Raw genomic sequence first — 25,013 nt, forward strand, 5'->3', positions numbered from 1 at the left:
CAGGCTGGATGGGGTTTGGGCAACCTGGTCTGATGCGAGGTGCCCCTGCCCATGGCAGGGGGGCTGGAACGGAGGGATCTTTGAGGTCCCTTCTCACTCAAGCCATTTAATAAATCTATGAGATCTTATATAATCCCCAACATTAAGATATTAATAAATCAAATATAATTCAGAAATTAATCATTCTCACAAAATATGGTTCCTCAGCACATAAGACAAGGCCTCTGCACAAGTCAGGGAAAAAGTAGTTATTACCAATGCATAAAACTGTGTTAGACCAATTTTGAGGCGGATAGATGGTGGTCTTCTGGAAAACATGGATGCTAAAAAATCATTAATGGTTAATCTTTATTCAGAGCACCACAGTCCCCAAGAAAAAGGGCAATTGGGCATCCTTCAGAGGTAGCAGAGCAGAGAAACAAAAATCTTCTGGCATCAGGTCTTGCCAGACCTTTGTTCTTTACCACCTTAAGTAAAAAGTGACGCATGAGAAATTCCATCCCTTAACAAGATACAAAGGAAAGTAAAGCATGACCATGTCATATTTTTTTCATACACTTCCTCCCCCCCCCCCAATAATTCTGGATTGAACGAAAATTAACAGTTGCTCACCACAAGACGAGATTCAACTTGCCTTCCTCATTACCCTCTGTCAAGTAGCTTTACACATCAGAGGCTGCTAGCTGGTAAGAAAGACACTGCACAGGGACTTAAGATGGAACACAAACTGAAGTGGGACTGTAGTTTTACACCTGACACAAAAACAAGAGTTTTACCCTCATACTGAAACAACACATCAAGTCTTTCTATGTAGTTAATTGAATAGAAGTAATTCTCAAATTAGATCTACTGGTACATTAGCAAAAAAAAATCAGTTATAAAGTTATTCATTTCTCAGTAGAAACCTATCTTGCTCTTACCATGGGTAAATATTACAATAAAGATATTTGGCAGCAGTCCTAAACCTCTAGAACCTCTTGGTATTTGGCATATTTTGAAGTGGGGTAAAATAAATTTCATGGTCTTTTGATTATCCACACACTCCATTAGGTTCCAGAGATTTAGTAAATACCACAAAAATGATGATATATCAACATTTGGCTCTTTTTCCTTTCCCCACCATGAACTAGGCCACAAAATTAAGAGGCCTTTTTGAAGAATACTCATACAGCAAATGACCTCCTATAGTGAACACTTCTTTTGTGTTCACTCTTGGAATCCTCTCAAACAGCTTGCCTGCAATGTTTCCTAGGAAAATAGCATATCTGAAGTAAAGCAAAGCAAAGAATGCAAATGACACAGTGATCGCTGGGGCTTTAACCTCCTGCATACACCAAATTCCCAAAAGAAAGTTTACTGGTAAGGCTGACCACCCATGCAAATTCCCACAGCGTGGCACTCCGACTGGGAAAGAAAAACCTGAAAAAGGATTCTGAGATTTCCAATTTCCCCACAGATTTTGTAGTAGCATAGCTTACTCTGGCTAAGGTTAAAAACCTGTTCATTTTAGTATGGTTGCATCCAAATGAACCCTCTCCTGAACACTATTTCCTATTATTGAAGTGTCTCATAGCATTCACCCAACCTTCCATCCACAGCGGAATAAATCACACTGGTATAACAGAAGAGGGACTTTTATGGCTTGCGTAAATCCCAGGTCTATTTTCCCAAGGTTTATATGGACTGGATGTTCTCTTCTAACACTGCTGTCCAAGACTTGTGTTATTTTAAATCAGCTCTTCAAGAACCTGAAAAATACTCAATTAACCCATGGTGAACTCTGAGCTACAGATGCTAAATTGCTACCACCATCCACGTCAGACAGTCCAAAGCCAGGTCACATGTGTCAACACGGCAGCGTGCTGTAACACAGGACATCCAGTTCCACTGGGCTATTTCCAGCCTCTGGCTGCAACAAGAAGATACTCTCCCAAAGGCAGCCGGTCCCTGTCATTTGACTGCTTGGGTGAGGAACCTGGACACGGCTCAGTCTGCAGGCAGAACTTCCTCACATGCCCGCTGCCAGCCGCATTAAGGAAGCCCCTCTGATTAGACAGATGGAAATACACCTTGGCCAGCCTCCCTGCTGCCCGGGAGGAGGGAACTGCTCGCAGCCCGGCCTCTGGTGCCCTCTGCCGGCTCTGCGGGGCTCCGGGGGCTGCCGTGGCAGGCAGCATCCAGCAGCAGGCGGTGACTGCCTCCTCTTTCCTTCTCAGAGGTGGCTGGGGAGAGGGTCAGGCCAAAAGGTAGACACTACGCTCACCTCAGAGGGTGGAAGAGAGACCAGAGAAATAGGTAGTTGTCTGAACCACATCATTACAGGAAATCTGGACATCAGCTCTCTAAAGGCATCAGCATTTAGACAGAGGATATAAAGAATCCAGATCAAGTTTCTGGTAAGAAATCTATCCACTTCATCACCTTTGTGTGCACATTGAAATACAATAATTCCATTTAAATGTAACAAGAAACTTAAATACTCAGAGTGACTGAACACTAGATCAGGTTGCCCAGAGCAGTTGTAGAGCCTCCATCTTTGGAGATGCTTGCACCCAGCCAGACAACCCTGAGCAACCTGCTCTATCAGGCCCAGCTCTGAGCAGAGGGGTTGAACTGGATGATCTCCAGAGGTGCCTTCCCACTTCAGCAATTCTGTGACTCAGTGACCACACTACCAATTTCTAGGCGTGGGACATTGTTGGTTCAGCAGTCAGAGAAAATACCTTGACATTCTTGTGAATGTCACTACATATATACACTACATAGCTATAGTAGAATCTTTATTTTTTAAAAAACAAACAGTTTCTTACCTTATAGAGCTCATCATTCTCCTCTTTGACAGGCGGAGAATTAAGATTTGTGCAGGAGTCTGAGTCCGATATCTCCAGTGAGCTGTCATCTTTTTCTGATCCATCAAATTTATCTGTAGAATCACTATCTTTCTCCCAGTCAATGAACTCTGGTTCATCTAAAGAAAACATGCAAAAATATTTTTTCTTATTCATCCATATATTATTCATAAATACAAATTTAAACAAAGTAAAATATTAATTATCCCTAACTTGGGAAAAATGCAATGTTATTTTGCTGTATATGTTCAACCAGTCTTTATACTGAACTATTTTGTGATCCTATGCCTCACACTAAAACCTGAACCCTACTAGCAGACAATAGAAGCTTCTGTGAAGAAAAAAAAATCCCAAGATTTTCAAAGTACTGACCAATAAGGAAGCAATATTTTTTAACTACTTAGGTAAGTAGTTAGTTTAGTTATGATTAATTTTCCTCAGTTTTAGTTATGTGGTTTTTTTTTTGGTGGTAGTGGTGGTTTGTGTTTGTTGTTCAGTTGCATTAGATTTTCCAAGTTTACTTGTTTGGATTTAACTGTTTTAAGCAAACATGTCAGACCATGACCTTGAAGAGCTAAAAAGCCAATGTAAGTGAACATCTGCTATGAGTAGTAACCCCCAGAGCAGAACTGAAAAAACTAGTTGAAATGCAAACCAAACCTCTAAGCACACCACACAGAAGATTGTTTAGGATAAATTAATAGAAACAAACAAAAGAAAAGCTTGGTGTCCCTGTCTGTATAATGTCTCAAAATAAAAATATGCATGACACATTTGTTGTTAGTAAACTGTACATTATAAGGGTGCAAGGGACAAGTGCAAGCCAATGCTATTAATGGCAGGTTTGAAAGATTCCTGGTGACCACTAGATTACAGTCTAGAAAGTCAACAGTCCATTCAAAAAGAAGGAAAAAAATATTAGGAATTAGAACAGACAACTATCAGATATATCAATGACAATATAAAATCTATGACAGAAACAAGGGTGAAAGAAGTAGGGAGACTGAGTATTTTAAACCAAAAGAAAGTGCACAGCCAGAGCTACACACACAAAAGTCAGTCAGTCTATTCCTTTGCTCATCTCAGCGCTCTGTGAACACTTTGCCAGATAATGAGGATCTGAAGTTGTAACGCTGAAGATCTAGCTGAAGTAGTCACAATGAAAATACTTCTTAACAAGTTCTAATGCAAATTAAATATCTTAATTTATATAATAGATCACATGAGTAAAGATTTTTCTGTCTTCAGCTGCACTTTTAATCAATTTCTCCTCATCAACCCCTGCTCTATGAAACTGAAAGCAGGCCCCAGGAACAAAAGTCATGGTTGCTTGCACAATACAGCTAACAGGGAATACAAGGAATACTGTGTACTGAAATGAAAACTCATGCCACAGAAAATGATGCTATCTGCAGCTGCAAAGCCTACCACAGCTATTCAGTAAACGCAGACAGCAATATCACTTGTAGAACAGAAAGGGCAGAGGAAGATATTTACAACCCGGATGGAAATAACAGCACAGAAAGGGAAATGGAACAAATAAACCACAATATATTGAAAAAAAGCTAACACGTTTTACTCTGGGTATAAACTGTTCAGGCATCTCCTTCACTCTAAAGTTTAATTTTTTTTTTTAATACATAAGTTATAGTAAGAGGTTATGCTATACTCAAATGCAATTGATGAAAAACCCTCCAAATGATCTAATCGCATTTTGTTTAAATCATGTCATTTTGCCAGAATGACCTCAAGGTATTTTCATTACAGCACTTGAAGTTGTCAGAAGGTTCCTTGACAAATCTGCTTGTGTTTGAACTTACCTTCATCACTTCTGTCCTCTAACAATAAATCATGTCTGCTTTGTGACTTCTCTATTTTCTCAGTGAGACTTTTTTTGCCGTGTAACCTTGGAATCAATGTTTTATTTTCATTATCTGAAAAATCACTGCCACTAGAGGTCCATATTATGTCTTCGGCCTCCTTAGAGCTTTCAGCAGCAGATCCTATTAAAGAGAATTACAAAGTTTTAGATTGCTATAGAAATGTAATATTGTTAAATTTAAAATCCTTAAAAATTAAGCTATATTCTTTTTGAACTGGAAAGAAGTCATCAGTTCTGTCACCAGGCATCAGCAATTAACATGGAACTTACATTTATTTCCTACACATACATGCATTAATCTCATTTTGATTCTCCAGGATATTTTTTTTTTTTTTTATACAGAGAGGCTATCAATCAGTCCTTCAGCAGAGCGAGGACAAATAATGATTGTCTGACATACAGTTCTCTACACATAGACCTAATCCTCCCACATATGCTCTTTTAAAACCATAAATGGTTTAAATAAGGTCTGTCCTCAGATTCTGGGTATGGATTTCTCTCACTTTATACAACGAATAACAATTGAATAAAAGTACACCATCAGTAGAGATGACTTCCCAGTTGTGTCCTGAGAGAAAAGAAGTTTCAGGAGTAACAAAGAATAGCTATTAAATTTAAATTTCTCAGTTCAAAAAAAAAAACACAGAATACCTTTCTCCACAGTTTTTAAATAATGAAAGCAAAGAGAAAAGGTTTAATGCTTAGTAGCTGAGCATTCAGAATCAGTAATCATAACAAAGCAACGATTTCTACTTCTACTACCACAGCTTTTTAGGCAGATGGAAATTTAGACAATTAGTGGGGATTTGAAATAAGGCAGGGGGTGCAGAAGAGAAACACCTGCATCTCCTCCTGCCTGCAACATGAACACACACAGGTTATTTTCAGAAGTCTGGAAAAGCATAATTTTAAACCCCCAAAAGGTCAACAAAATGTTCTCAGTATTTTAACCCTAAGAGGCAGCTCTAGTGCTGCTGGAGCAAGTAGAAACAAAGACTGAAGAAAACACTGCCCTCTCTTTTCCTCTGGACTTGAAAAGTGAAAGAATTGCAGACAGTATTGTCCTTCCTCCTCTTTATTATGCCTAGAGTTCTTTTTTCAATCACAGTATTAAACAGATTCAGGTACATGTAGAAGACTGTGAAAGTAGGTTGACAACATCCTGTTTTACCATCTATTGCTTATACTTAGAAAATACATATTTTTTTCATGCCTGTCTGTCTCCAAGGAGAAGAGAACCATTTCACCCTCCATCTAGACAGTTATGGGTTGTTTTTCATTCCATTCTCTGAAAAATGTGAAGAATTTAAATATCCTGTTCCTGCTAGAACCCACACTATATACAGCACTAGTGATACTCCCCAATCTGTTCAAGTGCAACAGCTAAAGTTCCTGTAGTTTTGCAGAACTGGCACTCTAGGTAAAGAGAAGAGTCTAATCACAACAGCACCAAGACTGTGTCTCTTAACCAAAATTAGGTTCTAATTACAACAATAGAAGAAAATAAACAGTATTTTAAGCCAACTTCCAAAGGGCAAAACAAAGTGAAAGTTTTTCACAATGCTAAACATGAAATAACTATAACATACCTGCTGCATCTTCAGCAGTTGCTAACAGTGGTCCAAGTTGCTTCTTGGTCTTTGATTTATAATCAGTAGGTCTTACTGACTAGAGAGAGAGAAAAAGAGATTTAATCACCAAGAAATATATTACGGATTATTTTAACACATAATATACTCAGAATTGTTATTATACACCCTCAACTTCACAAAACAACTTCAGACTTTTTTTTTTTTGTGTCCTACTACACTGCAATACCATGGGAACAGTAAAACAAAAGCTCAATTTTCATTGTTCTGGAAAATATAAACTTACTGTGAGTACAACAGGAATTACATCTAACCTTGTGAAGAAGAAAAGCCACTATTCTCAGAATTAAAATGTCAAAAGTGGGCAGGAAGCATAATAAAGCATGTGCCCTACTCAGGGGTTACAGAAAGAAGCATTCAGTGGTCCTGCCTCTGATTTTATTAAATCCCACAAGCTACACAACACTGACTGCTCAGTACCAGAAAAAAAAAAAAAAACAAAACAGTTGAAGATTACTTTCAGTACACAGCACTTTCTCACTCACAGCTGGATGAAAATCTCAATTTATGACCAAGAAGACCAATGCAAATAAAAAAAACACAACTTAATTTGATGTATCATTCAAAGCAGAATCTGTGAAGTCATCAAAAAGCAGAATTTCCTACAGTGAATTCATTGTTGCAAATATACTCCTTAGATCTAACAAAAATTCTCCCAATGCAAGCTATTGTCATTTTATTCTTTTTTTATAAAGGAAGATGCAGTTCCCCATCCCAAATGGGAAGGATACAAAAGTAATTTAAGTGTAATATTGAACTTATCCAATTCCTAAGTACTATCTAGAACATAACATGTCAACATATGCTCTGAGAATTACACTAATAAGTGCAGACAATGCTCTTCAGTAGCCTCGCTTTCCATTATTGTCTACCTTGGCAGTTGTAACAATATGTTATTAACTGGGAAACAATACAAAGAAAGGTGACATCTATCTTATAAGTCAGTCAAGAATAGAAACTGCTTTAACTGTCAGTTTGTATCTCTTTTTTGCACTGTTAAATACAGCAGCATTTTACCTCCAGCACAGATGTGCTCTGAAAGCCATCCCCACACCTAAGCCACGCATTGGAAATCGAAGTAGAAGCCACTGACGTCCTGACAGTGGATTTTTTCAGCTGTAAGGGTGTCTTGTCGGGGAAGGACGTATATTCTGCATTCCAAAATCGCTTCCGCTATGAGGAGAAACATACCCATTAAAAGCTTTGCACATGTAATGCTTTTTAAGTGAAGTTTACTTAATATAAACATCCCCTTTTTCTGAATACTTGCAAACAAATTCCACTTTTAAATAAGATGGAAGAAGTCTTGAACATCTGCAGCCATTTTTTATGCGACGTGTAATAATGATAACCCTAACATCATGGGTAAAATTACTCTCTGAGAAGCGAAATACTCTCTTCTGGTGATCTACGTTACATTTCCAGTATCTGTTAGCTGCCCAATGAAGCTGACAATTTCATCCTAAACAGGAGCAGCTCAGTAAAATACATTTTAACTAAGTAATTCCTTCACATTCACATTTAGTCTGATTGAATTCTGTGCTATACAGGGAATCAGAGTAGATAATCAATATCCAGCTCTCCATAAAAGAATTAACAAGCAAAGACGACACCAAGAGCCCCTCACAGAACTCATTCAGCTTTACTAATTATGCTTCTTCTCGTAACAGTTTCTCAGAAGTGGTAGATTAAGCGTCACATTTTCCTTACGTGCAATGCTGGAAGGAATTTGGACTACCAGGCAAGTTATGAAAACAAGGTCCTGATTAGCGTCCAGAGCTAATTTGATGCACTACATTTTGATATTTGAGAACCGCTTAAGCTGTTATCTGTAAGATGCTATATCAGTTCACACGTATAAATCAAACTTGAGCACGATAAAGATCTCAGCACACCCTGCTACTGAAGTTTTAGAGTTAGAAAACTTCAGAAAACTTTCACTCTATCTTCCTGAAAGGGTCTTTCTCCTACTGATAGTTCCTCTCAAGCCACTGAAGTTCCTACCCATATTTAAAAGCTACTTAAAGTTTTGTTAATCAGCACATACATTTTCAGCCAGGCTGGTCAATCGGGACTGTAACATACACTTAGAACAAGCAGGTGGAAAAAAGTCTTGGGCAGCTTTCACCTGCTTTGTGACCGATTATGTGAATTCGCTTCCTCTAGATCTTTTGAGTGCTGACAAGAAGGGAACGGGCACATTCCCAAAGCATGCAGTGAGCAGCATCTTGGTTCACCCCTCCGTGCAGTTAACATGCTGGAGGGAAGGGATGCCATCCAGAGGGACCAGGACAGGCTGGAGAGGTGGGCCTGTGCAAACCTCATGAGGTTCAACAAGGCCAACTGCAAGGTCCTGCAGCAGGGCCGGGGCAAATCCTAAGCACACATACAGGCTGGGTGAGGAATGGATTAAGAGCAGTCCTGAGGAGAAGGACCTGGGGGTGGTGGTGGATGAGAAACTTGATATGAGCCAGTAATGTGTGTCTGCAGCCCAGAAAGCCAGCTGTGTCCTGCGCAGCATCCAAAGAGGCATGACCAGCAGGTCAAGGGAGGTGATTCTGCCCCTTCACTCTGCTTTCTTGAAAGCCCACCTGCAGTACAGCCTTCAGCTCCGGGGCCCCCAGCACAAGAAGGGTGTGGACCTATTAGAGCAAGACTGGAGGAGGGCCATGAGGATGATCAGAGGGCTGGAACACCTCTCCTATGGAGAAAGGCTGAGAGAGCTGGGGGTCATTCAGCCTGGAGAAGAGAAGGCTCCAGGGAGACCTTGTAGCAGCCTGCCAGTGCCTAAAGGGGGCCTACAGGAAAGCTGGGGAGGGACTCTGTCAGGGGGTGTAGGGATAGGACAAGGGGGAATGGATTAAAACTAAAAGAGGGAGATTTAAACTAGATTCTAGAAGGAAATCCTTCACTCAGAGGGTGGTGAGGCACAGGTCACTGGCACAGGCTGCCCAGAGAAGCTGTGGATGCCCCATCCCTGGAGGTGCTCAAGGCCAGGCTGGATGGGGCTTTGGGCAACCTGGTCTGGTGGGAGGTGTCCCTGCCCATGGCAGGGGGCTGGAACTAAGGGATCTTCAGGGTCCCTTCTGACCCAAACCATTCTGTGATTTTTTTTTTTTTTAAACAGCAAGTAGTACAACCTTGAACCTGATCCACTACTAAATGAGGAACCAAGAGCACAATTATAAGGACGTGATGTCAAACAAGGAGGCTACAGCAGTTTAAACAAGAGCAGTTAACAGTATTACACAAAGTATTGAAATCTTATCTTCCTCCCAGCGACCATGTTGCCTGACCCTCCATTTCCAGAGCACTTAGACTTGAACATCCTACTGTCCTCTGGGTAGTACTTCTGCCTCTGCCCAGAACAAGACGTGGATAAGGGAAATATTGAGAATTGAAGCATGGCAAGGCCCAGTTTTCGGTTCTTTGTCAAATCATAGCATGGTCTCGGTCCAGCCAGCCACACTTGCTTCATCTCCACATCCCCCTGATGGATGACTTCTGCCAGGCTAAGACCTAACAGCACAGCAATGGTGCATCAGTGCTCAAACTCACACCATGGCTATGCTGGTTTAGTAGTAAGAGAGATCACCAAAGGGCCTGACTCTTCAAGCTTCATTTGAGATTCCTTACAAAAATATCAGTAATGGTATCGGGCACATACACAGTGCTGTGCTACTTATAATCCCACTACAGATTACCCAGGGATACCTAGCCATTAATTTGGGTGCAGATTAAAACCCTTTATCACCTGGTAAAAAAGCAGGATTTTTTTTTTTGAGTAATTACACTGAAGTGATTTGTATTCTTTGAAAAGGGGGATTGCAGCCAGCTTCTTTGTTAATTTTTGCTTTGTTCATTCAGTTTCTTTTTTTCCATCCTGGCAAGCACTGGAAGACTTGCTTATGTATACACTTCCCTAGCTTCTAAAAGACTTTGCACGATACATTTCGCAGACCAGAACTTGCAGTACATGGGAGACTAAAATGTGGTTCATCTAAGCATGCTTCTTAACCAGGACACTCCGGTTATGAAGAATGTGCATCTGTGCCAGTAAGACCACTATGAGCTGCTCACGGGTTTACAATACGCTACTTCTGATGGTCAATTAAAAGCAGAAGCAGTTACAAACAAATGGAAAAAGCCACACAAATGCATGCACAAAGTTACATAAAACAGGCTTCGTAATGAATTTCTATTGTTGGGAAGCCTTATAAACACAGAACTAGAGAATGACTCTCTGGTAAGTTTCTCATCCATGTTGTCCTTTAAAAATAAATCATTAAATCCCTTTTCACAGAAAATTCCTCTATACTATGAATATCAAAGGAAGGAAAAAAAAAGAGCATGGTCTAAGAGGCATGGCATCTCATGTAGGGCCAGCATTACATCAGTTGACCATTGCCAAGGTTCGGAAAGGCAATGCCATATAAAACCAGGAAGGATAAAAGCTTCGTGTTAACTCCCTCTCCCTAGGGAAGAGAAGTTCGGGTGCATATGGAAAGGGCACGCTTCCAGTTGACTCTTACTAGAGTTATTTAATCCTCCCCTTCTCTAGCCTGGATTTAGATGGGCTGGGCAGATTTTCAGGGCAGCGCTGCGGGGACATCTCAGTGCAGAAGGCCTCATGACAAACCAGAAACAGCCGGAGTCCTGCCCCGTGCTGCTTGCCCCTCTCCCCGTCCATTTCACTCGCACTTGGCCCTCAGGCTCTGTGCAGATGTAGCAGCAAGGGACTAAATGAAAAGAAAGTTCATTTGGGAAGAAGCACCAGTTATCTGCAGCTGGCTCAGCAGCCGAAGAAAGCATACAGGGACCAGTGGGACCACTCCAGCAGCTACTCGGCACCATCAGCTCAACTGTGATCTGAAGGGATGTCAGCGCTGCCGACAGCTCTGGGTAATTACCCCTCATCTCACCACATCATGCTCCAAAGGCACAGGAAAATGGTAAGAGTTGCTCCTATCACCGCCCAGAAGTTGACAGCTGTTAGAGTCAACAAGAAAAGTGAAAACTGGTCCTAAAGTCCCAGAACAGAAAGCAAAGAAACACAGCCTATAAGTAAGATGTTCAACTCTCATAAATTTCTGGCAAACACCATTTGGAGGGAAGAGAAAGATAAGGCAATTTTTAATACAGGCAGCAGTGACTTACAGGTCTGTGCCTCTAAGGCAGATATATTTCCATCATTTAACAGATTCTTTAAAAAAATAAATTAAAACCCAATAACCTAAAGACAACTCCCCTCATTCCAAGCTCTTTGACAATGAACTCTCTCCATGCAAGCGTTTGACGTTAACCCTGGAAACTGGACCTACAGTTTCAACCCACAGATACTGAGGAGAGAGCCTGTCACAGCACTGGGTGCAAACATATATAAACATATGTAAATATGGATGTCCGTGTGCACACACAGGTATGTACGTGCATAAATACATATATAAATCGTTTTCAGAACAAAAATGTTATGTAAGAAGCGTATTTCAACATGCATAAAGTAACATTTACATGCATGTGTGAACATAAAGCATAGAAGCATTTGTCATTAAAAGGCTGTCACATGAACACTACCCAGCAGCAAAAGGTTAGATGTGCATAGATGCAAAGCTATGGGACAAGAGCGAGCTGGGAACAGGCCCACGTGGCCTCCACTTGGCCCTCAGCATTTGGGAATTGTGCCGGGAAGGCACTGTCCCTCTTGGCTCTGCCAGTTGTCCCTGTGGAGCTGCAGCACCCTCACACCCTGGTGCAGGGAGCTGCTGTCCCAGGGTCTCTGCCACAGGAATGCATCAACCAACACACCCCAGAAATGGAAAGTTTTAAAGGGTTTTCGCTTCCGCCCCAGCCTGCTTCAAGGCAGCTAAGTAATTAGTGTTTCAAGAAACTTGCTTCTCTCATTAATAAATACTTCTAACAAAGCTGATCCAAAGGACATGCTGTTCCTCAAGAAACGCAGCACCAACAGTGAGTTCTCTTAATCTCGAGTAGCAAGGTTAATCACAATCTTTTTCCTCTGGCATTAAAATGGGACACAAAGCATATCTTGTGCAATTTATTAAAGTTATGCATGAAATGTCTAAACCCAAGATATTGGTATAAAAAGATAAAGCACTGAATGGGGCTCGGAAGAGCTAGATCACCTAGATCTGGTGCATCTCAGATATCAGGATGCATTACAAAACAAAGTCACGCAGATTCTTGTGGATTGCATAGAGTGTCTGGAGACAAAATATGTACTCTTTAATTTTAACTTAAAAAAAAAAAAGGTGAGGCTAGGACAGCTACTTTGTGCAGATGTTGTCTGCTGGTCTCTGCTCATGAAAGCATTATATTTCGTCTCTGGAACAATTTCTTCCATCTCTGGAGCAATTCCTTCCAACTACTGAAAAACATAAATTACTGTTGCTGGTGTCAGTGGAATTAGGATCAAACCCTCCGTGCCAAAGGCACCAAAAGTAACCCTTCATTATTCCTGCATTACTCCTGTAGTTATTCCCAGTTAGATAAAGGGTCAGATAGCCTACGTATGCAGTGAGGAAAAGGGAAACAACGAAAATTCAATGAATTGATAATAAGTATACAAGAGACTATTAGAAGTATAGGGTTGGAAGGATGGTGCTGATTTTTGGAGAGATGGTGATATCCAGCACATCTCCACTCAATTAAACTCTATATTGTTATTTTTGCCAAATATTTGTTAAACAGAAGAACCCTAGAAGCTGTCTCTGGGAGCATATGTTGAAAGACTTCTCACTGCACAGCCTTTACACACCAGACAATCCCACTTTCTTGGGGCCGCGATACCAAAGGAACCCCCAGGAAAGCATTGCCCAACACATTACCTACTTCACATGCAAGTGGTGTTTCTTTGACACTTCACCTTCCTAACACATAAAAAGCAACATAAGCTGGAGGACAACAACTAAGTATATAAATGTTTTGCTATGGGAACTCCTCCTGCTGCTGAGATGCAAATCGAGGAATTGGTCATATCACTTAAACATCACTAAAAGCATTCAAACACAATTATCACATTATTCCCTAATACAGAACAGAACAAGTAAAGTGCTAAAAAATTTAGTTTTATTTTCATGAGAATTTTTGTGTTTAGTTAGTTATTTAAAAACTAACACTTCTGAAGGGAACAATCACAGCAAAGCACACAGCAATACCAAACACTGACCGACAGCCATCCTATCCTCTTCTTTCACCTTGGTCCTAACAGTCTTCACAAAGAAGTGCTCACAAATTAAGAGGAGTCCCTTTAAAAGCCCAGTTTTAAGACAGCATGAAACTGAATTTGACAACATGCATCTCATTTTCAGAAAAACTCAGCACTCATGTCACCGAACTCACAGAATCACAGAACCATCTAGGCTGGAAGAGACCTCCAAGATCACCAAGTCCAACCTCTGACCTAACGCTAACAGTCCTCCATTAAACCATATCCCTAAGCTCTACATCTAAACGTCTTTTGAAGACTTCCAGGGATGGTGACTCCACCACTTCCCTGGGCAGCCTGTTCCAGTGCCTCACAACCCTTTCGGTAAAGAAGTTCTTCCTAAGATCCAACCTAAAACTCCCCTGGCTCAACTTCAGCCCATTCCCCCTCGTCCTGTCACCAGGCACGTGGGAGAGAGAATAGAGCCAACCTGTACAGACCAACTCCTGACAGCATAGCTACTGTTTCCAGCACCTGGCTGGAAAATGAAGTTTTCATTAGTTTGAAATATTGAAACATCTTGGCACTTTAAGCCTCCAAGTAAAGATTTAAATAAAGGCTGCATTTTTTCAAGGTAAGATTTTTTTGTTCCTATGAAAAACAGCATTTTTTATTTTCTAAAGTCAACTTGCAAGAATACAAATGACCGCAACTGAGAAGGGATCTCATCAAGTTATCACAATTCATTAAAAAATGCTGAGCTGGAAGACCATGGTCACAGTGACCTGGCATACCTCCTTCTACATTGTCAGCACGCACTTCAAAACAAAAGAAAGATTTTTTTTTTCCAATATACTTTTCTTGATGTGTGGAATCAATATTTTTAGAAGTTTTAAGCCCCTTATGTTTATGATTTTTTACTACTGCTAACTAGAGGGTAATACTATTGACTGGTACCTATGTATACGTGCACATACACCCCTAGGCAATTGTACTATTTGAACATCAGTTGTTTGTTTTAAATCTATACACTGTTACATAAGCAACAATATGAATTATGTGCTTATACTGAAGAAAAAAAGCCCTTGTGGTATTGAAATGCACTTTTTATTCATGAAATGCACTTTTTATTCATAACTTGGTGCCAAGCTGTTGTTCAGACAGAAATCCACACTCTATAAAAGCGATCAGAGCTGAAGTATTTTAGAAAAGTTTTCACAAAATTACCCAACACATAACTAAAACATACTATGACTGTGTCCTGTATAGTTCAGGTCAGTTTCGTTTTTAAAATGGCTTAATTAATGGAGTTAATTAAGCAAATGGAGAGGACCCCTGCCGTCGCATTAACTCGGTGTGACTTTTGCTGAAGCAGGAAGGCTGTGCACAAGCTAAATTATTGTTACCCAAGGCTGCCACCACGCTGCACCACGCTCCCGCTGCGCCCTGCCTGCTCCGTGCCGTTTACACAGAATCACAGAATTTCTAGGTTGGAAGAGACCTCAAGATCATCGAGCCCAACCTCTGACCTAACGCTAACAGTCCCCACAGTAACTGTTAACAAGTTCCGCACCGCCGGGTGACCCGCGCCACGAGTTTATTGTAAACTTTGTGACATTTCTCCTCTAAAAACGGAGCCGAAGCAGCGCCAGGCAGCGCCTCAGGCCCCGCAGCCGCCGCCCCGAGCTCCCCGCTGCAGCACCCGGCGGCCGGCAGCCCCGGCGGTTGCAGCCGTTACTGACCGTTAGGGCCGTTAGCCCCTCGCTCTCCCCCTTCCCCTCCCCGCCGCCGCGCGCGCGCAGGTACCTTCCTACTGGGCATCGCCCCCGCCCGCGCGGCCACGTCCGCGGTCACGTGGCGGGGGAGCCCGAGGGGAGGGGCGCCGAGGAAACCCCCTCGGCACGGCCCGGCCCGGCCCTTTCTAGCTTTGGCGCCGCGGGAGCCGCCGCCTCTGATTGGACGGGCGCGGCGGAGCGCGGGTGACGTCACGGGGGGTGCGGAAGGAGGGGGAGGAGGGTGGGTGCGCGCATGCGCTGTGCGGCGGGTGAAGCGGGGAAGGGAAGGGAAGGGAAGGGAAGGGAAGGGAAGGGAAGGGAAGGGAAGGGAAGGGAAGGGAAGGGAAGGGAAGGGAAGGGAAGGGAAGGGAAGGGAAGGGAAGGGAAGGGAAGGGAAGGGAAGGGAAGGGAAGGGAAGATCTGCACAAGAAGATTCATTTATGTTCAAAAAAGGGGGATATATCAGTGCCAAGTTGTACAGAATTTCATCTGTACAACAAGGCTAGTGTCCTGGTCGGGATCTGCTATAGACCGCCGAACCAGGATGAGGAGACGGATGAGGAATTCTACAGGCAGCTGACAGAGGTTGCAAAATCATCAGCTCTTGTACTCGTGGGGGACTTCAACTTCCCTGACATATCCTGGAAGCACAACACAGCCCTGAGAAAGCAGTCTAGGAGGTTTCTGGAGAGCGTGGAAGATAGCTTCCTGACGCAGCTGGTTAGTGAGCCTACCAGGGGAGGTGCCTTGCAAGACCTTCTCTTCACAAACAGAGAAGGACTGGTGGAGGATGTGATTGTCGGGAGCTCTCTTGGGCAGAGTGACCATGAAATGGTGGAGTTCACTATTCTTGGCGAGGCCAGGAAGGGGACCAGTAAAACCGCTGTATTGGACTTTCGGAGGGCTGACTTTGAGCTGCTCAGGACACTGGTTGGTGGAGTCCCTTGGGAGGTGGTTCTGAAGGGCAGAGGGGTCCAGGAAGGCTGGGCGCTCTTCAAGAGGGAAGTCTTAATGGCGCAGGAACGGTCTGTCCCCACGTGCCCAAAGACGAGCTGGCGAGGAAGAAGACCGGCCTGGCTCAACAGAGAATTGTGGCTTGATCTTAGGAGGAAAAAGAGGGTTTATAAGCTTTGGAAAAGTGGGCAGGCCACTAGGGAGGACTTTAAAGAAGTAGCGAGGCTGTGCAGGGACAAAATTAGGAAGGCCAAAGCTCATCTGGAGCTCAATCTGGCTACTGCCGTTAAAGATAACAAAAAACGTTTCTATAAATACGTCAACACAAAAAGGAGGACTAAGGAGAATCTCCATCCTTTACTGGATGCGGGGGGAAACTTAGTTACAAGAGATGAGGAAAAGGCGGAGGTGATCAATGCCTTCTTTGCCTCAGTCTTTAGCGGCAATACCGGTTGTTCTCTGGATACTCAGTACCCTGAGCTGGTGGAAGGGGATGGGGAGCAGGATGTGGCCCTCATTATCCATGAAGAACTTGTTGGTGACCTGCTACGGCACTTGGATGTGCACAAGTCGATGGGGCTGGATGGGATCCACCCAAGGGTACTGAGGGAACTGGCAGAGGAGCTGGCCAAGCCACTATCCATCATTTATCAGCAGTCCTGGCTATCGGGGGAGGTCCCAATCGACTGGCGGCTAGCAAATGTGACGCCCATCTACAAGAAGGGCCGGAGGGCAGACCCAGGAAACTACAGGCCTGTCAGTTTGACCTCAGTACCAGGGAAGCTCATGGAGCAGATCCTCCTGAGAGTCATCACGCAGCACTTGCAGGGGAAGCAGGCGATCAGGCCCAGTCAGCATGGGTTTATGAAAGGCAGATCCTGCTTGACGAACCTGATCTCCTTCTATGACAGAGTGACGCGCTGGGTGGACGAGGGAAAGGCTGTGGATGTGGTCTACCTTGACTTCAGCAAGGCTTTTGACACCGTCTCCCACAGCATTCTCCTCAAGAAACTGGCTGCTCTTGGCTTGGACTGGCGCACGCTTCGTTGGGTTAGAAACTGGCTGGATAGCCAGGCCCAAAGAGTCGTGGTGAATGGAGCCAAGTCCAGTTGGAGGCCAGTCACTAGTGGCGTCCCCCAGGGCTCGGTGCTGGGGCCGGTCCTCTTTAATATCTTCATCGATGATCTGGACGAGGGCATCGAGTGCACCCTCAGTAAATTCGCAGATGACACCAAGTTAGGTGCGTGTGTCGATCTGCTTGAGGGTAGGAAAGCTCTGCAGGAGGATCTGGATAGGCTGCACCGATGGGCTGAGGTCAACTGCATGAAGTTTAACAAGGCCAAGTGCCGGGTCCTGCACCTGGGGCGCAATAACCCCAAGCAGAGCTACAGGCTGGGAGAGGAATGGTTGGAGAGCTGCCAGGCAGAGAAGGACCTGGGAGTGATGGTGGATAGTCGGCTGAATATGAGCCAGCAGTGTGCTCAGGTGGCCAAGAAGGCCAACGGCATCCTGGCTTGTATCAGGAACAGTGTGACCAGCAGGGCTAGGGAGGTGATCGTCCCCCTGTATTCAGCTCTGGTGAGGCCGCACCTCGAGTACTGTGTTCAGTTTTGGGCCCCTCGCTACAAGAAGGACATCGAGGTGCTCGAGCGGGTGCAGAGAAGGGCGACGAAGCTGGTGAGGGGCCTGGAGAACAAGTCCTACGAGGAGCGGCTGAGGGAGCTGGGCTTGTTCAGCCTGGAGAAGAGGAGGCTCAGGGGCGACCTTATCGCTCTTTATAGGTACCTCAAGGGAGGCTGTAGCGAGGTGGGGGTTGGCCTGTTCTCCCACGTGCCTGGTGACAGGACGAGGGGGAATGGGCTTAAGTTGAGCCAGGGGAGTTTTAGGTTAGATGTTAGGAAGAACTTCTTCACTGAAAGGGTTGTGAGGCATTGGAACAGGCTGCCCAGGGAAGTGGTGGAGTCACCATCCCTGGAGGTCTTTAAAAGACGTTTAGATGGAGAGCTTAGGGAAATGGTTTAGTGGGGACTGCTAGCGTTAGGTCAGAGGTTGGACTCGATGACCTTGAGGTCTCTTCCAACCTAGAAAATTCTGTGATTCTGTGATCTGAAATTGTATTTTCTGCATGGTCCTGAGCAGTTCAATTAGTCTAATAGTGTTGCTGTTAAGAAAGCATAATAAGGAATAATAAGACAGTAATAAACAGTCTGTGTTAAAATACATTTATATCTCACAGCATAACTGCTTAGAGTTTGTAAAGCATGTGTGTTTTGATAGCAGACGCTGCATGACTGTAATTTTTATTATTAAGCCCTAATTACATATATACATGTCTACAGTTTACAGTTTGTGTTTTTTCCAAGGCACCCTGTGGCCAATACTCATCTCCCATTCCATTTATGAAACTAACGCTAATTAAAGTGGATTTCTCAAGAGGAGGAGAGCCAGGAACATCATCCACAATTCATGATGCCTTTGATTGTTATGTTCAAAACAGAGTTAAAAGCCGTATGGTCTCATCCTTCCAAAACTTCGCAGTATTTCTTCTCCAGTTACCAGATTGACAAATGAATTCTATTATACACCATGAAAGTGGTTTTCTTTGATATTTGTAGAGGTATGTTACTGCACTGTTCAGTTGAATGCTCTATGTTAGAGCTAAATCACAGAAATACTTGGACCACTGAAGTCTACTCAGCTCATTGAGTCTGTTATTTTTTTCTATACATAGTCTTCTTCTGAGGATTACAAGATACTCACATCAGTGAGGAACGTATTTCTTTTGAATCCTAAGAAGGTGATCTAATCAATAGATTTCCTTAATTTGTTTTAATGTTCTTCACAATCTACTAGAATGACATGGAAATAGAGGAAATGGGCCAAAAAAAAACAACAAAAAAACACAAACCAAAACAAAAAGCTATATACTATGAATTAAAATAGAAATGATTGTTTTTAAAATAATGTTTCTGTGGAGAGAGAGAAATGGATGCTTAGCTTCCTCACAAAAGTTTTAAGAAGCTTCATAATACTCATACATTATTTTTCAAGTCCATTACATTTTTTTGTGAGTTATTGACTGATTGACTGTTTATGTGCTCAAGATCAAAGTTGCTGCTGCTCAGAGAACATTAAGATATATACCTTTTTATTTTGGTGCATTAAAATTCTATAAAAATATAAAATTCTGTTATTAATAACATTTCATTTCTTTAGTAAAATCTGGAAACTCATTTATTTTTCTGTGGTGCTCTTGATTGCATGGATGTTTTTAAATCCATGTATAGAAAGAACTCTCTCAAAGAAACAAATATATTTTATACAAATTAATCAAAAGATAAGGAGGCTTAAATTACTGAGGCTGGAAGAACGTGTTTATATTGATTGAATGTGGCTGTTCTTCATTCTATCGGGGGTTTATGGATTTATTTCCTCTTATGAAGCATAAAGTTACAACTCTAAAAGCTTTCCAGCATATAAAACCTGCAAGGACAATGTGAAATTCAAACACAGAGGAAGATGTTTGGTTTGAGTCATTTCCTTTGTGAAGTTTTAAAAGTCACAAATATCCCAGCTGCTTCATTGGGATGAGATTGAGGAGAAAAAAAAAAAATCATTAAGTATTTTATAACCTGTGTTTTAGGGTCAGATGGATTTTTATGACTGTAACAGGCAATAGAGGATCCCAAGGTCAAGCCTAGATCAAAGATAGGTCTCCAGACTAGATCAAAAATAACATTTTCTTCTGCAGACTGTTGCAGTTTGGTGATTTCCAGCTTTCTAAGGTTTCCTAGGAAACAACATGCAAAACTTCAGATTTTTTAATCCCAAAGCTGTGGCATCTGTTCTGCTGTAAATTAAATTGTGTCACTGCCCAGTACGATGCATGGCTATGCCAAGACAAGGTGTAGACTTGTGAAAAAAACCTCGGGGGCTGCCAGATTTTAGCAAACCACATGGAGTCAAGTTCATACATTCATGCAAATTAAAAACTAATAGCTGCTCATTTGAAAACCCGAAGCAAAAATAGACTAAATGAATCAACATATCCCTGAAGAAATGAAGAACAGGGCGGACACTGGGCTCCACAGAGCTGCCATACCACCCACCTGGTGTGTGCTGTGTGGAGATGGCTGGCCGTTCTGTCTTTTCCACGTGTTTCTTTGCTTTCTGTGCTGTAAAAGAAATATGAGTAAATAAGTTGTATATAGGTCAGCTGTGTGCCTTGGCAGCCAAAAGGGCCAACCTTCTCCTGGAGTGCATCAAGCACAGCACTGCTAGCTGGTCAAAAGAAGGGGTTGTCCTCCCACTGTGTGCAGTTTTGTGCATCACAACATAAGTCATAAAACTATTAGAGAGTGTCCAAAGAAGGGCTACAAAGATGGTGAAGGGTCTAGAGGGGAAAATGTGTGAGGAGTGGCTGAGGTCCCTTGGTTTGTTCAGCCCCGAGCAGAGCAGGCTGAGGGGAGGCCTTATGGTGGCCTGCAGCTCCCTCACGAGGGGAGCGGAGGGGCAGGCACTGAGCTCTGCTCTCTGGGGACAGTGACAGGACCTGAGGGAACGGCATGGGGCTGGGACAGGGGAGGATCAGGTTTTAGGGGTTTAGGGAAAGGGTCTGCACCCAGAGGGTGGTCGGGCACTGGGACAGGCTCCCAGGGCAGTGGTCATGGCACTGAGCCTGCCAGTTCAAGAAACATTTGGGCAACATTCTCAGACACATGGTCTGATTTTTGGGTGGTCCTGTGTGGAGCCAGGAGTTGGACTAAATGATTTTTGTGCGTCCCTCCCAACTGGGGATAGTCTAGGGTTCTGTAATTCTTCTATGAAGTCTCTGACAGTACTTGTCTGCATTATGCAAGATATCCCTGTAGTTTAAGAAAATAAACACAAATAAAATACGACTCTCAAAACTAAAACTGAGCATCTGTTATCAAACCTGCTCTGGTTTGGCTTGAATGCAAAAAATAAAATAAAATAAAAAAAAAAATCACAGGCACATGTTCTGAGATTGAAAAAAAGTGGTACTTTTTAAAGGTCAGTCATTTGACTGGTTTACTCCCACCAAAGTCTAAAGCTCTTCCTGCTAATTTAATTCAACAATATTTTAAAATTATATAAGTATGATAAAACCGTTCTTTATATTTTCTAGTAACTTTAGAAATTTCTCTTTCATGTCCAGCATTACTACTGCTTCAGCATGACTGGTTTTATCACATTTAGGCATGTCCTCGTGTTGAACACTTTGCATAGACTTGCTGAAAAACATTTAAGAAAAGCCGTGCACAAGGAAGAGTATATTGGAAAGGGGATGGGGACTGCTAACTGTCTGCAGTCAAGAAGATCTTGCCAGTTTGAAAAAGGTTTTTTTAAGCACCATTTAAGCCCAGCATTTTTTTGGTGCTGAGGAAAAGGCAGTGAGTGGCAAGTATTCAAGGAGGTTAGCTGCTCCCCAGGAGACTAAAAAGAGCTGGAGCAATCCAAGTGGAGCAGGGAACAAGGTAAGCAGGTCAGCACTGTGGGCAGCTGGGTCCAGGCTTTTCCACCAGCATACTGAAGGGAGCCAGACCACAGACAGGCTCATGCCCTGCCCTGTGACTGTCCTTGCTGCTTGATTGTCAGCAGGCTTCCTGGCCTGGTTCGTGCCCCTGCCAGCTGGCGTCTTCCCAAACAGTGCCCCTGGCACTGTTCAGGAGGTAGCACAAGCCAGGATTTGTTTTCGGTAGGCAGCACAGATGAGGCTGCCCTGTCATGGAAGAAGAGAGTTTAGTTGTACTGCACAAGATGTACCATGTCATTTGCCCCCAGAGCATGAGAACGGGTTCAAGCCTGTTCTGTTTATTAGGACAGTATGTTGACCAGAGACACTTCATGTGGTATTTTGTTTAGGACTTTTTCTTTCTTCACCATGGCAATGTGGAGAAAACATCTGAGGACCTGCAGGAATGGAGGTAGAGGAAACAAGGATTAGGCTGTCTGTTTAAGGAGTCCACCGTGGTGATGAGTAACATGGGCTCCCCTCAGGAGTAGCTTCAAGTTCCAAAATTTGCCATAATTGAGCTAAGAACCAAAAGGTACAGCCCTGCCACTACCTACATTTTCCTAAACCAAGATGCTACATTTTTCCTGTTATTTGTCCTATCTTCTTTAACCATCTACACCACATGCTTACTTACAAGCCTGCTTTGCTCCAAGTGTAAGATTTTCTTAGTGCTACAAACAGTCTGGAACTGCCTTGCTGTAGAGCAAGTGACCGTCATCTATGCAGAAAAGCTTAAGGTCCCCTAAGGGGCCTTTTTCCCAGTAGGAGTCTGCCTTCATGGAGCTTGTCTGCCCATGGGCAAGCTGAAACTGCAAATGGACAACTGGCATGGGAACTGATACATCACATATTGTGGGAAGATGTGATCTTATCACATTGTGGGGAGATGTGATCATTTTCTAGGATGCATTTCCAATGTTAGGCTAAACGGGATACAGACCAGGAGAAGGTTAAAGGGAGCCTGAAACTTAAATTGGGCCTCTAAACTGATTCTAGACACGCTGGAACAGCCGCCTTCTTTTGCAGCATAGATACCTTGAATATTAACATGCCATGATTTTGTGGTTTTTGTGTTTTTCAGTTTCTATCTGCTTCCATTATGGTACACTTGTTTGCTTACTTCTTTGCTTTTTGCTAGAACATGCAGTAATGGGGGGATCAGGAGGTCTTGTATGTTACACGTTTTGGGGAACTCTGAGGTGTCCCACACTGCTCCCACCTCATCTGTTCCTCCCAGTACATTAGTTCCTTCCTTGCCTGCTTTGGCTGCTGATTATTTTGGGGTTGCTTTCTGCCTGATTTCTCTCTACTTTTCCTTAAAGTACCAGAAATGTATCATTAGATGTCTTTTAGATAAAGGCTATTGCATAGTAGGCAGCTTTAAGCTGGGGAATAAACAAAACAGTGTCATAAATTACTAAATCTGAAGTTGCCATACTAGCTGTTCTCCCTATACAAGAAACCCCATTATAACTTGTAATAAAATGAAAACTGAAAGCCAGATATTCATTCTAAGCCATCCTGAGCCCTCATCTCTTTTCCTGGCATTTTAAATGTAACTTGTCTTGATTTGTTTCCTTCTTTCCTTTTTTTTTTCTTTTTTTTTCTTTTTTTTTTCTTCTTTCCTATTTTCTTTTTTTTTTCTTTTTCTTTCTCCTTCTCCTTCTCCTTCTCCTTCTCCTTCTCCTTCTCCTTCTCCTTCTCCTTCTCCTTCTCCTTCTCCTTTCTCTTTCTCTTTCTCTTGTTCATTTATTTTTTCATTTTTTCTTTTGTTCGTTCTTTTATTCTTTCATAACATTTGTATCTGTAGAACAGTTATCCTTTTAAACATTTTTTTTTTGCATCTACTAGTGGTACAGTATGTCTGCTCTTTCAAAATAATAAATCATTGTTTTTCTCTCAGTACTACACATCATTAGTAAACAGCACTGATGACCTGGGAATTTCCCTACTGATTTCCCCAGACTCAGATCTGGCTTTGAATTATTTCTCCCTGAGCTGCAGAAAGCCCTGTTGGGGTCATTTCCTCAGTGAAGTCTGAACTGTCACAAACATTCCAGCCAAAGTTTTTTATAAAACTCAGGCTTTTTCTACAATGAAAGTTAACTGTGCTCTGATTTGGGCATTTGTCTTAATGCTTGTCTCACCCATACTTAAGCTCATTTCCTTTTGGTTGTGATACCCACCTGCTGGTGCCACTTAGAGTTCCCTTTTCCTCAGGCCCCAGCTCATTAATTTTCCAGAAACGTGACCAGGGAATGTGCTAAAGCACTAAGGCTGCTTTCTTTGTTTTTCCCACAATCATGCATGTTGGACAGTCAGCTTGGACTACAGCTGTCTGGAAAAGCACTCTAAAACATTTCAATTTGAAAAAGATATCACAGAATCATATAATAGCTGAGGTGGGAGGGAACCTCTGGAGGTCATCTGGTTCAACGCATCTGCTCAAACAGGGACACCTAGAGCAAGTTGCCCAGGACAAATGTCCAGGCAGCTTTTGAAGACCTTCAAGGAGAGAGAGCCCACAATCTCTTTGGGCAACCTGCGCCAGCGCTCTGTCACCTGCACAGGAAAGAAGTGCTTCATGATGTTCAGACTCCTGTCTATGCTCATCACCTCCTGTCCTGGCACTGGGCACCACTGAAAAGAGCTTGGCTCCATCTTCTTTGCACCTCCCTTCGGGTATTTATAGACACTGATAAAATCCCTCTTGAGCCTCCTCTTCTCCAGGTTAAACAGCCCCAGCTCTCTCAGCCTCTCCACATAGGAAAAGTGCTCCAGCTCCTTCATCATCTTGGTGGCCCTACCTTGGAACCTTTCCAGCATGTCCAGGTCTCTCTGAACCAGACCCAGCACTCCAGGTGTGGCCTTGCCGACACCTGAGTAGAGCAGACTGATCACCCGTCTTCACGTACACAGCCCTCCGGTGAGCCAGCCACTTCTCCCAGTTTTGTGTTGTCTGCACGTTTACTGAGGGTGCACTCCACCACACAGTCCAGATCATGAATGAATATTCTAAACAAGGCTGGACCCAGTATTGACCCCTGGGGTACTCCACTCATTACTGGCCTCCAAGAAGACTTTGTGCTGCTGACCACTACCCTTTGAGTCTGGATGTTCAGCCAGTTTCCAATCCACCTCACTGTCTGTTTATCCAGCCCACACTTCAACAGCTTCTCTGAGAGAAGCTCATAGGGGAT

The 25,013-nt window shown here is 43.0% G+C and overlaps 1 protein-coding gene across 2 annotated transcripts in view; it reads right to left on the reverse strand.

The window, feature by feature from the left end:
* Positions 1–15,477, reverse strand: part of SPIDR (scaffold protein involved in DNA repair) — a 201,638-nt gene extending 186,161 nt beyond the window's left edge. For both annotated transcript variants that reach the window (XR_014618243.1, XM_084282627.1), the window contains exons 1-5: positions 15,352–15,477; positions 7,398–7,553; positions 6,321–6,399; positions 4,670–4,852; positions 2,811–2,968 (exon numbers count right to left, since the gene is read on the reverse strand). Coding sequence is in view for 1 of the 2 variants with exons in the window: in XM_084282627.1 (XP_084138753.1) it covers positions 2,811–2,968; positions 4,670–4,852; positions 6,321–6,399; positions 7,398–7,553; positions 15,352–15,366 (591 nt within the window). In the remaining variant the exon portion in view is untranslated. The remainder of the gene's footprint in view (positions 1–2,810; positions 2,969–4,669; positions 4,853–6,320; positions 6,400–7,397; positions 7,554–15,351) is intronic.
* Positions 15,478–25,013: the final 9,536 nt, after the last annotated feature.

This window comes from Netta rufina (genome assembly GCF_964035555.1).
Source record: "Netta rufina genome assembly, chromosome: 2".
NCBI classification, from domain to species: Eukaryota; Metazoa; Chordata; class Aves; order Anseriformes; family Anatidae; genus Netta; species Netta rufina.